Source organism: Tetrahymena thermophila (assembly GCF_000189635.1).
Source record: "Tetrahymena thermophila SB210 genomic scaffold scf_8253978, whole genome shotgun sequence".
NCBI classification, from domain to species: domain Eukaryota; phylum Ciliophora; class Oligohymenophorea; order Hymenostomatida; family Tetrahymenidae; genus Tetrahymena; species Tetrahymena thermophila.
In genome coordinates, this window is record NW_002475996.1 from 1 (window position 1) to 20653 (window position 20653).

The window sequence follows — 20653 nt, forward strand, 5'->3', positions numbered from 1 at the left end:
TTTTTATAAGGTTAACTTAACTGAATAGATTCATTATGCTTCATGTTAATTAGGTTATTTTGCATAGCTTCTTGCTTGAAATTGCCAGGGATGCTTTAACTTACAACATTAACTTATTGATTACTTTAGAATCTATTGATATTATTGACAGAAAAGTCTGCTGATTCAGTAAGAACTCTGTGATTAGTAAAATAATTTGGTAAAATTTGATCTAATTTGATCATTCCTTAGTTTTTATTCGACATCTGCTTAACTTATTCTGTTTCACACCTTTCAATTAAAGCATTATTACCTTGTGTATTTAATCTTAAATTCTTCTTTTGTTAAATTTCTTATTATTATCTATTTTAGCAATTATTTAAGCAAGCACTTATGCTTCTGTTGTTTTTTTTAATTTGCTAATTATCGAAAACTTTATTTTATTCTTCGAACGAATCTATTTGTAAAATATTCTAGCTAAAGCTACTGTTAGTACTTTACCTTTTTTATTGAATCTAATCAGTTTATTAATAATAATTATTATTAAAATTAAATTCATTTTCTTGATTATTTTCTTATATTTAATTCTTGTTTAGAACAGAGGGATAGTCGCTTTAGAATTTTTAAATTTACTAAGAAAATTAGTTGATTTGTTCAGCGAGCATTTAATGTTTTTTGTTAATTGAAGTTCTATGCTAACTTGAAATGAATGAATTTTTATGTGAATTAAATTGACTGCAAATATCTTCTTACTCGTTATTAAATGTATTATTAACAATATTCTATCGATTCGACAATACTGCAAATGAAAAGTGTTATCCACATTCTATTTTCTTAACATATTTATCTTCCATATTTATTTGAATTTCCTAAGGATAAGCTTATTATTGATGGCTTGGATGCAATCCTAAACCTAATTCTCCATTGATATTTTATCCCCAAGAATAAGCTTTTCCTTAATCATCTGTCAGACAAATAAAATTATTCCCTTAACTGAATCCTTTCCAAAAAATGCCATCAGTCTAAATTAATTATGGCTCATCAAAATACCCAAAGAAAGCTGTGCCCCAAACATACCTAAAAAAATATTCAAAATTAACAAAACAAATAAACCAAATAAATAATAAATTATATAATTATTTTATATTAATTTTCTCTAAAAAATAAAATACAATCTCCCGTCATCTGTAAGAGCTATTGAAGAAGGAGCATATCCAGCCTTAACAGAAATAATTCTTGAGTTATAAAGATTAGAAGATATTTGGTGTTATTATTTTATGCGAATTTTAGTTAGATAAAGACTCGATTTAACCTCTTAGCCAGTTCCTAGTTAGCCAAAAGAATTGTTACCACAAGCAAATACTTCTCCTTGGTCTGTTAGAAAAAGCGTGTGATTATCACCACAGCTGACTGATTTTAGATGTCCTTCAAATGATGGAAGAGGTATTTCAGCAGGACAATACTCAATTACTCTCCTTCCAGTACCAAGCTAGCCTTGTCTACAGTCTCCAAATCCATATGCCTTTTATCCTTTTGATGCAAATAAATTAATTTGAATACTTAATTTATTAATCAAAGAATTATATTAAACCTGATAATAATATGGTATTTTTTTTGCCACAGCTTATGTTTCTACAGCTAAATACTTCCAATTGAGTCGGGGAATAAATGTTTTCTTGCTTTCCAGTGCCTAATTAGCCTTCGATTCCTTCTCCCCACAAAAATACAAATCCCCTGCTGCTTATAGCTCCGCTATGACCTCCACCACAAGATACTTTAACAATAGTATGTCTTTTTTAATTTTTTTGATATTTTTTAGACAAAACAAAGATAAAAATGTGTTAAAATGTAAATTTAAATTAATTTACTTTCCTAGCGATTCCAGCAAAACAGGCACAGACCTAGATAATGTCTCCTTTGATCCTATACCTAGTTAACCTTGTTTATTACTACCTATCATATAAACATTTCCATTATGAGCAAGAAAAGCTGAGTGCTCTAAACCGCAAGAAATCTACTAAATTGAAATGTTAAAGCAGCAAAACTTTGGCGAAAAGTAGCAATTCCCTCCTTTTAAAAAATAATTCTAATCAACCTTTATTGATTGATAATTATTTAAATTTTACCCTGTTGTTTTTAGCCAAGACCCAATTATCCATGTGAATCATCTAAAAAAAACAAATATTTAATAAACAGATTGGTTAATTTTTATAAAATATAAATGCAAATAACTACATCCCCAAACAAGCAACTGGGTTTGATCCTACTATGCTGACTTCTATTCTTTTTAGCTGCAGTTTTACGAGTGATTTGGTTATATTTGCTTATAATTTTCCTAGTAAGAAGTATTAAATGAACTTTTATTAGACGATTTATGCATTGCTTTATATATTATATCTCAAAAATTGTGTTAACTAATAATAATCAGTATTTAGTATAAATATAATAAATAAATCATATTACAAATTCAAATCAAAATTGTCATTAAAAAATTAAAGCCTATTTATTCGTTACTTGCTAGATAAAAACAAACAATTTGAAATTAAGATTTTTCTGAGTGTTATCTATAAAATAATCAAACAAATATTTTAATAATAAGGTCAATTTATTATTTTTAACTAAAATCTATTATATATATATATATAATTCTAATAAGTAAACAGCTTCATCTAAATAAAAATAAAAAGCATAATTAAGGATTTTACTTCTAAATTTTTTTAGCTATTTTAGATTATTTTTTGATAGATTGTTGTACTTGATACTTATAATATATACTAATACATTTTATTTTTGAAGAAATATTTGTTTAATAATTAAACTATTTTATAAGATTTTCAGATAAAATTAAATTAAAAGCAGAATTAAAAAGTTAAATTATTATTATTTAAAATTATAATAATAATAATTTTTTTTGGAGAAATGAATTAATTGGTTTGTGTGATATTTCATAATACAAATTATATATTAGATCATATAAAAAGTAGACTATTTTTATGAAAAAATATAAAAATTGAATGCAAATAACATTTTTATTTGAATTATTGCATTTTTAAAGAAGGAGGAGAAATCATTTTAAAGTAATTTTTAAATTAAACTTTTGTTTTGATTTGCGAATAAAAAAATCACCCACCGAGGGGCTCGAACCCTCGACCACCAGCTTAAAAGGCTGGCGCTCTACCGACTGAGCTAGACGGGTTTATTAACAGCTATCAAATGATTTTTAAAGAGTTGCTTTATAGATTTAATTTGGCTTTTTAGCAATCACTTAATGATTGTTGTTGTATTTTTTTAAATAATAAAATGTCCAATTAACTTAATCAGAAATAAATTTAAAATATTTAAAAATTATTCATAAAAATAAAAATATCACCCACCGAGGGGCTCGAACCCTCGACCACCAGCTTAAAAGGCTGGCGCTCTACCGACTGAGCTAGACGGGTTTTGTACTAATAACTTTCTAATTTTAAATAACTTTTATAAATTAAGTAGCTTCAAACCATACTATTTTGCGAAATTCTATCAATATAATTTCAAAATAATTTAATATTTTAAAATCTTAATTAAAATTTAAATATTTTTATTCATTTAATTTGCAAATTAAGAAAATATTAAAAGGATTTCCTAAAAAATAAATCTGACAATCCATTAACTGAGAACGACGCTATTAAAATTTTAGTTTTGATATATAAATTTGAAAATAGATTAAAAAACACAAATGAAGTTAATAAACTTTTTTATTATTTGTTATTTAAATGTTGAATTTAATTACAAAACACAAACAAAGTATTCAATAAATGTGAAAATAAACTTTAAGCAATATCAAATTTTAAAAATTCAATGCAATTTTTTGTAATTCTTGCTCAAAATAAAGCAAGTAAGCTAAGTTATTTAATTAAGCATTTATCTATTTCAAATAATATGAAATCAGTTTTCATAGAGATCATAAAAAATAATAGAAGGATGAAAGACTTATTAATTTGAGATTAGTTAGTAAAATACGAGATTTTGCAATAAAACACCATTTAAATCGCCAATACGCTATTTATTAATAGAATTTAATAGTTTGTAGATATTATCTTCTATTTATATAATGTTTTAAATAAGCATAAACACATCATTTTCGAGTAGCAGGCTTAAAATCTTAAAAAAATCAACTGTTTTTGTAATTATTGTTTTTAGTAACTAAATTTAAGGTAAAATTTTTTTATTTTTGACAATAAATTCAAAGCTTTTTACTTATATTTCTGTTTTTAATTCTACTTATTGGAAATATTTTGTTTTTTGTAATAATTTTCTCTCATAATAAAAAGAATCTATTTCAGATTTACCAAATGAACAAAGTAAAGCTTCTAAAAGATATGTTTGCTCTATGAAACCCCATGGTTAAATATAAATGTCAATTAATTTGATATTCTCAAAGCTTATAAATAACTAATTTGCTTATTAGTATTTTTAAATATATTTTTTAAGTTAATTAAAATTTTCTATTTCGATAAATTTTGGATTTTTTCCTTAAAATATATCTTTATACTTATAATATTTCTTTAGAGTTAATGAAACAGAAATTGTTATCAAGCATAAAGTTAACAACTAAAATGATACAATGTTGTCTTAAGTTATCAACTGACATAAATATATTAGCAAAATAAAGTTTCTCTGGATAAGAAAATATTTGATATAACCCAAATAAGAAATAAAATTTCTATGCTTTTATTCAAATCGAAATCTAAAGTTTTCAACTTCAACATGTAAAATAAACTTTATAAAGTCATTATTAGGGTACCAGATTTCGATTTACAAGTATTGAAGTCTTTCTTTTATTGTTTGATAAAAAGCAATAGCAAGAAATGAAAAAGAAATCAAATAGAAGATTACCAAACCAATAGAGAGCTGTATTAGTACTAACAAACAAGCCATAAAATGAAGTGATTTTATTATGGACTATTTTAGTAAAAAGCTTGGCTATTTTAATTTTGAGAAATTAACATAGCAAAACCCATCATCATCATATTCATAAGGATGAACTAATTTATAGTATAAATCTAAACCTATAGAAAATGTCATCCATAACAAATATAAGTTATTTATGTTGTCAATAAGATTGGAATATATTATCAAATAAATTATTTTTATCAAACAATAATCACAATTAAGAAATATAATTTTAAAAGATAGTGTTAAAAATTTAGGGACATGATTAAGTAGATCCTCATCCATATTGTTAGCTGATTAATTTCTTAAAGTGCAATATACTAGTATATCTTCTGAGAATGTCAAAGCACAAATAATATGAATTACTTTAATCGCTTTGTAATCATTGTGAAAATTAACTAAAACTTTATACCTTTGACAAAAGAGCCAGAATATAACAATAAAATTTAGATACCAATTAATTGCCTATTATTTTAAAAAGTTTAAATAAAATTAATAAAGAAAGGATCATCTGAAGAAAGATTTTTTACTTAAAAATTTTGAATGAGCATATAAATCAGTAGTAAATAGGATATTTTTTAATATACTGATTGAAATAATAGCAAATAAACATATTCTTTTTATCTTGCCATTCTTTGAAGTAATATCAGTATTAATTAATAATCATTAGATATTGTTTAATTAAGGATCTATCGTAGCCTATCCAATTAATCTCTGAAAAAAAGAGTCTCCTTTAAGATAATTTTTGAATAGTTTAAAAATAATATGAATCAAAATAGCAGCTTAATATGAATTTATATATATTTATATCTAACGAAATAGAATGTAACTCTTATTTCTTAAATTGCTTACTTACTCGCAATTAGGTAGGTAGGTATATGTATTATTTATTATACTTAATTATCATTTTCTTATGAATAAGATAAATATAAATTTAGCCTTTTTCTAATCAAATATATCAAACATTAAAAAAAATTGAATTTTTGATGGATATTATAGAAGAATTACTGCTTTTAATACTAATTAATGAAACTCAACAAGTTTTAATCACTCAATTAATGCAAAATCAATAAGTTAAATGAAATTATTTTTTATCATAAATCATTTTATAAATTATATTGTTTCTGATAAATTCGCATTTAAATCCATTCTGATTACATTAAATTAAAAAAAAATAATAATAATAATTAGGATTTACTGTATATTATTTATATTTAGTTCTTTTTTTTAGACGCAAAAAAATTTTTTCACTCATAATATTTATAAATAGACTTGATAAATTTATTGATAAAATGGACAATAAAATAGAATTTTTATGGTATTTAAATAGCTGGTTGACATTAATTTATAAAATAAATTAATTTTATTTAAATTAGAAATATAAATATTAGATTAAATTAAAATGAACTATCAAATCTCTTTTCTAATAGTCTGAGTATAAAATGATCTCTTAATAGTCAAAAAATGTATAATTTTTAAACGAATATTAATGAGATTCCAAGCTAATATGCATTTGAAAATTTAATTATGTTCATTCAAGTAAAATTATATTCTATATTTAATACTCAAGTCTTCATTTGCTAACTTAAATACGTTAGAATAAAGAGAAAACAAGCTCAGCAAATAAAATAATCAAATAATTAAATCAACCAAATTTGCGTTTGGTATAATTATTATTTTTTCAATATAAAAATAAGTATAGCTTTTTGGCGTTGATCTTTAGCACCACTTAAAAAAAAATAATTGAGTTAATTTATGACTTATGTTGTAGAATATTCACCTTTAAATATTTATGAGTTTGAAATTAAAGAGCTATATGTGCTTATATTTAAGGCAATTGAAATTATAAATATGGGAAATATTAATAGGATAATTTGTTTAATATATATATAACTCTTGAATGAGTATTGTATGTAAGATAAAGTGAATTACTTTTAGAGGAGTTAGTTTTAATATGCAATGAATACAGTCTATTTCAAAATTAGTAAAATGAATGAGACTCAATACTAAAAACGGTAATCTATCTATCTATCAATTTTGATTTAAAAAATATATACTAATTAATGAATGAATGAATTATTTAATTTGCTTTGTTTGTTTGTTTGTTTGTTTGATTGTTTTGATTTTAGAATGAGCTATTTAATTAATTAGCATTGAAAAAGAAACAAAAACGAAGTATATTAAATAAGGCATGAAAAACCTTTGTATTTATTAATATTAGTTAATTAAATAGGAATCTAAAGATTTCATTTGGAATGGAAAATAATTAGTAAGTCTTGGCTGAAGAAGACCAAGTTTAATAATAAGCACAAGATTAGAATTATGATGAGGAGAATTGTCTCATCAATAACGAAGAGCGAGTTAAATAAGTGGATAGCAGACGAGTTTCGTCAGCAAAAAGGCCTAAATACAATAATTATTTTGTTTAGAAAGTATTATAAATGAAGAGACCTGAAGTGTTATTAATTGTGGTTGCTTTGATTTTAACGCTTGCATGGTTCGAGATAGTTTGCTTTGTCAAGCACGACCACGATCAAATGAAGTTAAAATTGATTTAAAAGTAATAAAAGGAGCTGTCTTCATCTAGTTTTATATAATTACCTCATCAGTCTTAAGTAAAAACTGAAGGCGTTTCTGATGATATTGATTAATCAGCTGAATTAAATATTTAAAAGAGGGTTTTAAAGGATAAAAAGCAAGGCAATAATGAGAATCGCCATAAGGAAATTAACTGGGATGAACTTAAAATAAAAAAAACTCTTTTAGATTAGAAGGAATATAAATTTATGAAGTTATAAAATGGGATTAAGGTTCTTTTAATCAGTGATTTAGACACTACTTAGAGTTATGCTGCATTGGATGTAAAGATAGGATCATGGGATGAAAAAATTCCAGGCTTGGCTCATTTCTTGGAGCACATGAAATTCATTGCTACTAATTAATTCTCTCATCAAGCCAGCGGCTTCGACATGTTCCTAGCTAACAACCAAGGAAGTTCTAACGCGTAAACAAACAAAAAAAATTGACATTTTATATTATTTTCTAAAGACAAATAATATTTTTTTTTATGCTTTTTTTGAATGAGTCTCTTAACAATTAAAAAAAAAAAGTATTTATGATGATTTTTTTGTTTAATTTAGGTACACAGATGCTATTCACACTAACTATCATTACTAGATTAGCTCACTTGCATTTGAAGAGTCTTTAAAGTATTTCAGCTACATGTTCAACAAATGTGAATTTAAAGAAGAATTTGCTTTGAAAGAAATTAATGCTGTTAATAGCGAGTTTATAAATACATTGTCAAACGACAACTGGAGAATTTAGTATGTTCTAACTTTCCTTGCTAAAAAGGATACTCCTTACAATAAATTTACATGCGGTTCAAACGAGTCTCTAATCAGTGTAAATTCCTTCTTCAATTTATAAGTTTATTTTTATATTAAAATAATAAATATTTTAGGATAAATTTGACTTGATTAAAGAATTGGAAGCTTTCAACGCCAAGTATTCTGCTGATTTGATGTCTCTCGTTTTATACAGCAATCATTCAATCGAAGATCTTAAGAATTTTGTTTTTAAAAGCGATTTTGATAAAATTCCAGTGGTAAAGAACAAACCTGTCAACTTGCCTAAAGAGCCTTTCGATGAAGTAAATTTCGATCAATTTCTGTTTAATTAAAATGATATTTTAAATGAAAAAAAAATAGAATGTCTACAAAAAGATCTATAAAATCTAGCTAGAAAAGCAGGAATATAAATGCCTTTAGTTTGCTGTAATTGTAGATAATAAAGACTTCAATAATAGACATGACTTTAATGATTATTTCAAAGGAGTTTTGACAAGCTCTGAGAAAGGAGCTTTCTACCAATAAATGAAAGCTAAAAATTATATTTCTACAATTGATTTTGGAAGATTCTAAAGAACTAATCATTTTGAAGCTTTTATGCTTGAAATTAATCTCACAGACGACGGTTATGAAAACTTAGAAGAAGTAATTAGATCTTACTTCGTATTTGTCCAAGAATTCAAAGAAAACGTGTAAAAAGAAAACTTCGAAGAAATGAAGCACTTTTAATAAATTCTATTTGATTATGATTCAAATGAAGACATGTATGAAGAAAAGATTTCTGATTTCGCTGATTACATCAACTATTCCGAAGAACCACAATATTTGTTCCTCCAAACAAGATACAAAAACTTTAGAAAGAAAGACTTCTAAGCATACTTAGAAAAAATTGGAGACATTAGAAAAAACCTCATTTTTATTTCAAGCAATAACTTTGAAAACGCCAAAATCAACTCAAAGATCATCCCTTCCATCGACAATACATTTACCAAAGGAGACAAATACTTCAACACATTCTATGACGTAGTTGTTGAATTAAACGAAGAATAACTTAATTTCTTGACTACAAAAAAACCCGAAGAGCACAGCTTCCTTTACACCTTAGACCTTCAGCTAGTACCCAAGGGTAAAATACACTTCTACGATGCCACCAAAGACAATTCTTAGTTGATCGCCTAAAAAGTAGAACTACCTCTCTTAGAGCATAAAGTTCCTAATTTTATCTCTACATCAAAAGGTATATTTTAAATTATTCAATTTTAAATTCCAAATTCTTCACAGTTATTTGCATTTTCAACTGCTGGATTTTCCTAAAATATTAAATTCATTTTAAGTTATCCAGTTATATTTCTATTTGAAGACAGAATAAAAAAGTTAAAATTGCCATTTTAAGTTATAAATTCAATTTGTATTATAAGACAAAAACATCCAAAAACTCATTAAAAAAGCGATAAAATTCATTATTCTAAGTTATTTTCGTCTTCATTTGCTATTTATTAAACCCTTCGCTTTTAATAGCATTCAAAATTTTCCTTTTATTTAATTTTAAGCAAACAATTAGCAAAAATAAGTTGCCATTTTATTAAAAATTCAATTTTTAAAAATTTTATGAGAATAAAAACTTCCAAAAAGATGATAAAATCCATTTCAAATTCATTTTTCTTTATTTTTCCCCCTTTATAAACTATTTATTAAACTCTTCCATTTTATTCGCATTTAAAATTTTTCTTCATTTTCTTTAAAAAGAAACAATTTACAAATCAAAGTTTCCATTTTATTAAAATTCTCAATAAATAAAAATACATTCAAAATATCTTAAAATCCATTCAAAATTAATAATTTTTTACTTTATTTGCCTTCATTTACTATTTATTAAACACCTCGCTTTTAATTGCATTTTAAATTTTTTCGCTTTTATTTCTGTTTAAAGGAAACATTTTACAAATCAATTAAAAATATAATTTGCATAAATAAAAATATAATTTGCATAAATAAAATAAATTTCAAATAATTTTTTATTGATTAAATCTATTTAAATTTAACATATTGTTTTTTTAAAAGAAGAATACTCTTAAGATCCTTTCATGAGAAATGATAGAAATAGCATGTTCAAATTTGGATTCTCACAAGAAGCGTGGTAAAGAATATTAGAAGAGAAAAACCCAGATAACAAGTTTATTCCAGTGATGCTTATAAATAATCAAAACATCAACAGCTTTATCATGTTAAATTTCGATAAGGATGAGCCTTAAACAGTTTGCAAGTTAAAATTAATAAATAAAAGCAGAGGATTATTTAATAGCATAGAATAAACTTTCAACTCAGTCTACTTTACTGCACAAATGAGACACTTAGAGGATTAATATGCTAGTGCTTTTGAATCGAATTACGGCATTAGCTTCTAAGTTACAGATAAAGGTACTTTTAATTTCACTCCAAATAATAAAATTTTCTCTAAAAATCTTTTTTTTTGTTGATAATTTAGATGTTTAAATGTCTGTTTATGGATGGAACAGCAAATTTGAGAAGGTTGCTAGCAATTTTATGAAAAACGTTTAAGAATACTAACCTACTTAAGATGAATGGAATGCTGCAACAGACAATCTAGTACTAAAGATCCAAAAAGATGTTTCTGACTATCAAATCTTTAAGTATGCATTAAAAGAAACAATGTTCTCTTTGCTTGACAACTAATTCATCGGAAGCAAGGATAGAATCAATCTTATCTAAAACTCTAAATTGGAAGATATCGAAAAGTACAAATCAAATCTTTTCACTGCAACTAATTTAGATTTCTTATTCTCTGGTAACGTTTCACCTAAGAAATCAATCCAATACACCAACACCTTCAAGAATCTATTCCAAATCACTCAAGCAGACCCAGATCAATTAGTCGATAGAAGCTTCAACATTGTAAATCTCTAGAATAAATACTATGTTTATCAGTAAAAACAAACAAACAAATAAATAAATATTTTATAAATTAATCAATTTATTTACTTATTAATAAAAATAGACAACTCAATTCAAAGCCTGATGACACAAACAGTGCTATTGTTAATATTTACTAAATCGGCTAAAGAAGTATCAAAAATTACATTTATCTTAACTTGCTTTAAGATAAGCTAGATAGATTCTTTTTCAACTTCCTAAGAACTAAAGAAGGTTTAGGTTATGTTGCTGGATCTAATATTGCTACAATTGGCTGCGTTGACCACTTGACAGTTATTCTCTAAGGTGACTAGAAACAACCTAATGAAATAAACATCTACATTGAAAAGGGATTGAAATAATTCAATAAAATTTTGAACAAAGTAACTGAAGAAGATTTCTAAGAATCAATTACAAGTTTCAAAGCTAACATTGAAAATCTACCTGTTTCTCTTGAAGATAAAATTACATACATGTGGACCCAAATCGACAGAGAAAAGTATGATTTCGATATCAGATACTATTTCTTAAATTAATTAGAATCAGAAATTACTCTACAAGGAATGAAAGACTTCTACCACTACCACATGAGAGAATATGCAAGCAAACTAAGCATACAAGTATTCTCACAAGCAAAGCCTTATGATCTTAATGATCTCAATGTTAAAAATTACGCTAAAAATCTTAAAGAGCCAATCATCATCAAATCTAAAGAAGATATCGTCAACTTAAACCAAGAAAACCCCTACTTTAAGTGCTCCTTTAAATCTTGATTATCATATTAAAGAAGTTATCTTCTTTCATAAATTAATAGATCATATAGAATATGTGTTCTTTAATAAATAAATAAATGTTATTTTATCTTTCAATTTCAATTTACTACTTATTCAATTAATTGCTTATTTATTTATTTTATTTTCATTATGCGATTTTAAATGTTCTTGCCATTCTATCAATTTTTTTCAAAACTAGTTCAATTTCTTTATTTCTTTTATTTTTAAATTAAATTTTTAATCTTATTTGAAAATTTCATTTTTTTGCATTTAAAATGAGTTTAACAATAAAAAGCATTAATTGCCATTTTTTATCTCAAAAATTTTCAATCTAAAATTAGAGTAAATTTTATTTATTTAATTAATTAATAATTAATTGTAAATGAGGGCAAGAAACATAATTTAGCCAAAAGGCTGACTTTATAAGCGAATAAAACATTTTTTTAATTTCTTTTAAATAAATTTCTATCAATACATCACCTACCTATTAAATTTTTATATTTTTGATCAGTAAATTCAATTAATAATTTGCATAATGCTAATTACAAGAAAGGATTCTTCATTATTACAGAAGAATTTGATTAAATAATATTTATTTTTCTACTTATAATATATTTATTTCTTGCTCCAAATATAATTATGAGAGATAATAGATAGCAGTTTTAATCACTGTTTATCAATGAATTCCCAAGAATTTAGCATGAGATTATAATAGAAAAGTTTATATTATATTTAATTCTAATAAAAATATACAATAATTTTTAAGTAAATAATTGTAATTTGCTAGTGTATGAATATATTAAAAATTAAGATATATTTGAAATATAATTATGTTTTAAAAAAAGAATGAAATTGTTGAAACAATAAAAGTCATTTAAAATTTTCCTTTTGTAATAATTAATAAAGACAGTTTGGCTGGTCTATGATATTTAGTCATAAACTATGTTTTATCCAAAAATATTTAGATTAGTACAGAAATATAAAAACACTATAAATTTAATTTACTTTTAATATTAAATTAATGAGTAAGAAAAATATTTAAATAATTTTTTATAATCAATTCAAATCAAGTTTCTTAGTTAACCTCTTCATTTTAAGGACCTTTGTTCTTATAGATGATGTCCCTTATTCACTAATTAAATTATCTCTTTTAATAATTAGAAAATTTATTTATTTATGTATGCATGTATGTATGTATGGATGAATGCATATGTGAATTAATTACTTTTATAAAGCTTTAAAAAATATTATAAAATGTTGAAAAAACCAAATATTTATTATTCATATCCAAATTTAAAAATAAAAAAATAAAAAGTCAATCTTTGAATAAATAATCATAAATTAATTAAAAAAATAATCATAATAATAATTGTTGTTATTTTTCTAAATAAAATAATGTTAAATGAATTATTTTTACTCTAGGTAGAGGAATAAAATTGAGAGATTAACACACTAAGATAACCCTTAAACTAGGCCTAAAGCACCTTTGTCACCTATTCCATTATCACTTTTTATATTTAGAGAAGTATGTAAGTTAATATAATTAAGTCATTTTATTGGAAGAATAAAAGAAGTTGAAAATTTTAATTTATAGTAGAAAAAATAAATTAATCTAAAAATTATTTAAAAACAATCATTCATTCATTCATTCATTCATTCCTTTAGTCAACCAACCAACTAACAATTAATTTAATTATTCAAAAATTTTAAGTAAGTTAACAATATTTTGAATATTAAAAATTAGCTCAAATAACTAATCAAGCAAGCAAGAAAGCATAATGAGTGAAAAAATAAAACAATTTAAAATGAAAATATTATTTTTATTTTCAAACCAATTTTAAATTATTTGATTTTTTTACAAATTAAAATAATAAGAAATGTAAATTAAAGAAAATTAAAAATTATTTTACGAAAGGTAGAGTTCTAAATTTGAGAGATTAATACATTAAGCTAATCCAGAACCTAAAGCTAATGAACCATCATCGCCAATTATATTGAAGCTTTTTATATTGTAACATGAAAAAATAATAAAAAGAAAAGATAAAAATTAAAGTTTAAAAAATATTTTAAATGCAAAAAATTATAAAGGAATGAGTTTAAAAGTAAATAAATAATAAATTATTATGAACATTGATTGGAAAAAATCAAGTTAACAAGCAAATATTTTGTATGTTTTCTTTAACATAAAGTTTGCTAATTGCTGATGGATTCTTCAAATATGTTATAAAATGCAAATAAATTATTTTACTTCAGCCATAATATCAAACTTGATAAATTAGAGCACTGTGCTAAACCTAAACCCAAACTTGAAACACCCTTATCATTAATTTAATTGTCACTTTTAATAACACATAAAAAAGAACAAAATTTAATATAAAAATAATTGGGATAGAAATTTAAAGGTGAAAGTTTGAAAAAAGCGGTGATATATTTATAAATAAAAAATTACTGGTTTTAAAGTATTTTATTTGATAAAAAATTGAATATAATCAATAATAATTGATAGTTAAAAAAAATTATTTATTTTATGCTTTTTCAAATTCAAAAAGTAAAACATGATATTAATTAAATCAAATAAAAGATTTTTACCAAAGACCAAGTGTCAAAGATTATATATTAGGGTAAAAAGCTAAATGAGAACCAAAATTTGAAGTACCTTATGATGTTATTTAATTTTGGCTTTTTAATTTTTTAAAAAGATGTAAGTTTGTTAGTAAAAATAGACAAAATTATGAATAAAATAAAAGTAAAAATGGAAATATAAAATTTAAAAAAATAAAATTCAATTGAAAGAGCTAAACAAATTAATAAAAATAAGATTAATTTATAAAAAAAATAAAAATTTATTTTTCGTTTATTAGGTTATATTATAAACAGTACATATGTTAACTTGTTGCTATTAGATCATGAAAAGCATAAAATATTAAAACATAAAAATAAATAAATAAATTATTTTACTTGAGCCATAATATTAAGTTTTTGAGATTAGAGCATTTAGATAAACTAGCACCCAATTCAGATAAACCATCATCGTCTATACAATTTCCACTTTTAATTTTTGAAAAACATATTGGTTGACAAGAAAAAATTGGGATAAAAAAACCCAAAGGAAAATTACAAATTCTAAAGATAAAATAAATTTTTAAGTCAATGAATAAATAAATAAATATTATGCTAAAAAAAATAAAAATTTGCTAAGCAAAGGGCCAAGCATAAATTAAACATTTCAAATTGAGAATGAAAACTTATAAATAAATAAATATTTTAGATTTTATTAGATACCTACAATCTAATTATTTTTAATTGTATTTCAAATAACAAATGTTAATTTAGATAATTAACTATTTTACCTTAGACTTAATTCTAAAGTTGATAAATATGTGCATTTAGCTAATTTTGAACATAATTATTATACTCCCTATGAGTTGATTGAATTATTCCTTTAAATATTAATATATAAATTATTCAATAAATATGAAAAAAATTTTTAAGAAGAAAATATTAAAAATTAAAATTAAAATTTCAATTCAAAAAAGTAAATACAAATTCAAATCTCAAAGCTAATAAATGCACAATATAAATAATAATATTAAAAAAATTAGATATAAAACAAGCAATTAATTAATTAACAATAAAAATATTTTTTAAAAAAGATAAATCTTTATTACGGAATAATTAGCTTTAATGTTTAGAGTTTAGTGCACTGAGCTAAGTTAGAACTTAAGCATGTTAGGTCTCCATCACCTATTTGATTTTTGCTTTTAGAAAAAATTTGTCAGAAAAATTAAATAAAGATGAAGAATTAAGAAATTGCAAATTTTAAGTTGAAAAAAAAAAGTAAATCAAAAATTATTTTAAATTTAAAGTGATATTTGATAAAATTTGTGCTCTTATTATTTGATAAACTAATTTTTTACCTTTCAAAATAAAAATACCATGAAATAATGTTAATAAATTATGCAAATAAAAATATTTTACTAAAGTAAGAGTAATAAATTTGAGAGGTTAGGGCATTGACTTAATCCATAAACCAACTCTGAAACACCTTAGGCACCGATTTAATTATTGCTTTTATATTTAAAAAAATCATGTGAGTTAGTTAACTTAAATTAAAAGAGCTACAAGAAACTTTTTAATGAACAAAAAAGAATATCTTTTAATTAGTGTGAAGATTTAAAGTTGAAGAATTTTTAAAAAATTGAAATCAGATATAAAATTAAAAATTTAATTAATGGCAATATTAATTATTTAATCTAAAATAAGTAAGTAAAAAAGATAAGATTTTTATTTGCTTTTTTATCAGCTAAATAGTTTATTAATCATTTAAAAATAAATCAAAATAACATAATAAAAAAATTAAATATTTTTACAACATATCAATTATCAACTTAGTGAGATTTGTACATTAAGCAAGACCTTTACCCAATTATGAAGCTCCTTGTTTTGTTATTGAATTGTTACTTTTAGCATATAAAAAATAATTGTTAGTTAATATAAAGTGATTCCAAAAAAATAAATAAATAAAAAATGTTAATGCAAACAAAAAATCTTAAAATCTGATATATTTAGTTTACTAATTTTAAACGATATCAAAACATAGTGTAGATTAAGGCGAAATTATTAAGTATTAATTAATAAATAAACAGAAAATATGTAAAGATTTATTATTTATTTTTGCTTATTCTTTTATTAAATATATTTTACTCAAAAAATTTTATAGTTAAATGAAATATTTTACCGAAGACAGAGAGTCAAATTTTAGATTTTGGTACACTATATTAAAACAGAATTCAATCCTTATATGTTTTCATCATCAATTTAATTTTCACTTTTTATCATTTAAAGAAGAAGCGAATTATATTTAATTTCAAAGCAAGTAAATAAATAAATACAAATAGGCTAATAAATAAATAAGTAAGTAAGTAAGTAAGTAAGTAAGTAATTAAAACAATAAATTAACTCAAATAAGAAACCAATTATCATAAATGTAAATTAAAAGCATACAAAAAACTTACAAATTTTGTGTTTTTTATAATTTATTTGTTGATTTCTTCGTATAGTAATAAATATTGGTTAGATCAAATAAAAATAATTATGTTTACTTGAGCAATAGTGTCAAATCAGAAAGATTTTTGCACTGAGCTAATGTAGAGGCTAAGCATGAACTTTCTTATGAATCGATTTAATTTTTTCTTTTAATAAAAATATTAGATTTAGTAAGAAAATTTTTAGAAAAATGTCAATTAGTTTATAAAATTTAATTTAAAAATTAAATAATAATAATAAATATAAAAGAGTGTATAAAAGTTAAAACAAATTAAAAAAATGAAATAATTTAGTTTAAATAATTTATTAGTTTAGAAAATGAGTAAAATAAAGACTTTAATCAATGTAAATTGGTTTAATTCGAATTAATTTTGATAGATAAAAATAAGACAATAAATTATTATTACTTAAAATTTAATTTGATATTAGTGTGCGATTATAAATCAGAGTTTTCGAACTTTAATATTAAAAAATATTTTAATAGCTTTAATTAAGAAAGTATTAAGTGAGCTACATCTTTTAGATTATCAAATTCACTTATTTTCTATTACATTTTTTTTTCCTCTTAATTGATTGATCTATTTTTTTTTGAAAATTTATCAATTATTAATTCATTAATCATTATATTAAAAACTGTCAAAGGTAAGTAGTTAGTTAGTTAGTTAGTTAGTTAGTTAGTTAGTTAGTTATTTAATTAGCTACCAGGGTACAACTTAAATTGATTTTTTTAAATTTATCGAATATCGAATTAAAAAAATAATAAATAAGAATCTAAATTTTATTTTCTTTAATTTTTAAACCCTAATAAAAAGTTTTACTTTTCTTAAATAAAAATTATTATTATTAAAAATACTACATAAATTCTGATAGGATTCCTTAATTATATCTAAACATTTAAGAATTTTTAAATATTCTTTTTATTTTATAATCTTTATTTAACCTTTTCTTAATCTTAAAATATACTAATTTCCATTATTATTACATTTAATTAATATCTGTGATATAAAATCTTCTCATTTATTTAATTTAATAAAAGATAATTAGGCACTAGTAATTAACAAAATATTTGATTGTTTTTGGGAAAGCTCAAGACAAACTTGAGAAGAATTAGTTTATTTAAGTAAATCTATTCTTAAATTGTATTTTATTTAATAAGTTATTTATTAATTATCAAATTATGATAATTATTAATATAAAAATAATAAGTATCTACATTTTATGTTAAATATTTGATCACAGAATCTTACAAAATAAAACATATTATATAATTCAATAATTTTTATATTTATTTGTCCTTTTTTTCACCACTTTTTGAACTTTTGATCATCAATAAATTATTTAAATGACAACTTATCTTTTTAATTTGAGACACTTGCTATTTAACTTCAATTATTATGATTTCTTTATTTTGTTGCCGCTTTTAATATAAATTAGTGTAAATAAGCATATTAAAAAATAAATTAAAAAAAAAGCTAATAAATAAATGAATTAAAAAAGCTATTAATATTATTTTAAATTCATTTTTAAACTAAAAACTATCGCAATCAATCTAAAAAAAAAAGTTATTTACGCAAGGTAAAGTGATAAATTTTAGAGATTATTGCACTTTTCTAAAGCAAAGCCTAGATCTAATGCACCATCATCACCAATTTAATTAAGACTTTTTAAATATTGAAGAAAAAGTATTTAGCTAATTAGTTTGCTAAAACAAAAATGAAGAAAAAATACGAAATAATAAGAAATGAATTAATTTACAACAAAAGAAAATATTGAAAATGAAAAAATGAGTTAAATTAGCAAAGAAAGAAAGAAAAGAAAAACACAGGCAGAATAAAAAATAGAAAAAATTAATCTAATAAAAATATAATAAATAAATAAATAAAATAAAAGAGTTAGTTATTTTTTTCAACTCATTTTTATATAAAAAAATATCACAACCAGTCCAAAACAAATAAATTTTTTTTACTAAAGATCAAGTGTCAAATTTGAGAGATTAGTGAATTTTCCCAAAGCAGAGCTTAAGCATGATGCACCCACTGCACCAATTGTATTACCACTTTTTAAATATTGAATAAAAAATGTAAAATTAATTAGAGTATTATGCTAAATCGATATACAATAAGCAAAGTTTAGTGTTTTGATTTCATTAAGATAATTTATTTACAGATTTTTTTGGGATTATTTAAATTTTTGATTAAAATTCATGCAAATTCATTCGTTTCATTTGAAATTTCTAAGTATTTACTTATTTAATTTTATTCATAAGTGAATAAAATAAATATTAATGAATTTTTAATTAAAAAAATTATGAAAAACAAACTAAATAAATGAGATTTTCTAAATTTAATCTAATTTTTTTCTTCAAACACTAAACATTTGTTTATTTATATTTATTTTGATAAAATAGTCGTTATAATAGCCTATCTAAATGAAAAAGGTATATATTTAACTCTAGTTTTCTAAAAGGAGGATATAAGAAATTAGTTAATATAAGTTGAAAATGAAAAATTTAGTTAAATCAAGAAACAAACAAATAAACAAAGAAAAAAAAATCACAATAGAATAAAAAAAATAAAAAATAAAGAAAATAAATGGTTAATAAAAAAATAAATAGAGTTTTATTATTTTAAATTATTTTTATGTTAAAAAATATCACAATCAATCCTAAAAAATAAACTATTTTTACATAAGATAAAGAGTCAAACTTTAGAGATTAGTGCATTTTCCTAAAGCAGAGCCTATGCCTAATGTACCTTCATCACCAATTTAATTGTTACTTATTATAAAAAAGGAAAAAATATAGATAATTTGTTAGTTAGAAGGAAAAAATAAAGAAATAATATCAAAACATAAGATTTAATAATAAAAGAAAAGGTTGAAAATTAATTATAAAAAATGAGTTAAACATCATAAAATAAAAAATAATCAAAATAAAAGAAATAAAAGCAAATAAATAAATTAAAAGTGTTAAATATATTGTTATATTTTCATTTTTATGTTAAAAATTCAAAACAAATAAACTTTTTTTACGAAAGATCAAGTGTCAAATTTTAGAGATTAGTGCATGTTCCTAAACCAGAACCTAAGCCTAAAGCACCAACTGCACCAATTTAATTTGTACTTTTTAAATATTGAAAAAAAACAAAGAGTTAATTTAATTTGTAAGCTAGTTTGAAGGAAAAAATGAAGAAAAAATAAGAAATATTTACAAATGAATCTATTAAGTAGTTAATAATAAGATAAAAGAAAAATAAAATCAAATAAAAGCTAGAAAATTAATAAATTAATTAAAAGAGCTAGTTAAATTGTTCTAAATTCATTTTTATAATAAAATATATTACAATCAATCCAAAACAAATAAACCATTTTTACCTAAGGTAAAGTGTCAAATTTTAGATATTAATTAACTTTCCTAAAGCAGAACCTAAGTTTGATGTGCCTTCGTCACCAATTTAATTGTGGCTTATTAAATATTGAAGAAAAAGTGTATTACTAATTAGTTAGTTAGTTAGTTATTTAGATGAAAAGATGAAGAAAAAATACAATAATAAGGAATGATAGAATTAATTAAAAATAAAAGAAAAGCTAGAAATTAAAAAATGAGTTAAATTAATAAATAAACAAAAAAGAAATAAAAAAAAT

At 22.3% G+C, this 20653-nt stretch overlaps 4 protein-coding genes across 4 annotated transcripts in view; 1 reads left to right on the top strand and 3 right to left on the bottom strand. All coding sequences in view use genetic code 6, as the record gives it.

Annotated features, from left to right (window-relative positions):
- Positions 1-124: 124 nt before the first annotated feature.
- TTHERM_01165190 (regulator of chromosome condensation RCC1 protein) lies at positions 125-2359 on the bottom strand (the record flags this gene model as incomplete). The annotated part of the gene is made up of 6 exons (XM_001026789.2): positions 125-1056; positions 1152-1509; positions 1571-1770; positions 1848-2049; positions 2106-2147; positions 2215-2359. Coding segments are annotated over 6 exons (1879 nt in total), but the record flags the coding sequence as incomplete, so codon positions are not given.
- Positions 2360-3345: 986 nt separating this feature from the next.
- TTHERM_01165210 (hypothetical protein) lies at positions 3346-4360 on the bottom strand (the record flags this gene model as incomplete). The annotated part of the gene is made up of 3 exons (XM_001026790.1): positions 3346-3495; positions 3979-4111; positions 4308-4360. 3 exons carry the CDS (start codon positions 4358-4360, stop codon positions 3346-3348), a joined length of 336 nt encoding a protein of 111 aa, XP_001026790.1.
- Positions 4361-7166: 2806 nt separating this feature from the next.
- On the top strand, positions 7167-11965 carry TTHERM_01165230 (insulysin, insulin-degrading enzyme; the record flags this gene model as incomplete). The annotated part of the gene is made up of 7 exons (XM_001026791.2): positions 7167-7915; positions 8052-8316; positions 8375-8563; positions 8622-9498; positions 10323-10679; positions 10747-11206; positions 11278-11965. The coding sequence occupies 7 exons, from the start codon at positions 7167-7169 to the stop codon at positions 11963-11965; spliced, it is 3585 nt and encodes a 1194-aa protein (XP_001026791.2).
- A 1056-nt stretch (positions 11966-13021) lies between these two features.
- Positions 13022-20653, bottom strand: part of TTHERM_01165250 (kinase domain protein) — a gene marked incomplete at both ends in the record, with an annotated part of 8980 nt that continues 1348 nt past the window's right edge. Inside the window, 17 exons of the mRNA XM_001026793.3 lie at positions 13022-13112; positions 13383-13472; positions 13876-13965; positions 14214-14303; positions 14555-14644; positions 14924-15013; positions 15316-15405; positions 15634-15723; positions 15944-16033; positions 16336-16425; positions 16704-16793; positions 17068-17157; positions 18582-18671; positions 18978-19067; positions 19698-19787; positions 20042-20131; positions 20384-20473. Coding sequence (XP_001026793.3) covers positions 13022-13112; positions 13383-13472; positions 13876-13965; positions 14214-14303; positions 14555-14644; positions 14924-15013; positions 15316-15405; positions 15634-15723; positions 15944-16033; positions 16336-16425; positions 16704-16793; positions 17068-17157; positions 18582-18671; positions 18978-19067; positions 19698-19787; positions 20042-20131; positions 20384-20473 — 1531 coding nt within the window. The remainder of the gene's footprint in view (positions 13113-13382; positions 13473-13875; positions 13966-14213; positions 14304-14554; positions 14645-14923; positions 15014-15315; positions 15406-15633; positions 15724-15943; positions 16034-16335; positions 16426-16703; positions 16794-17067; positions 17158-18581; positions 18672-18977; positions 19068-19697; positions 19788-20041; positions 20132-20383; positions 20474-20653) is intronic.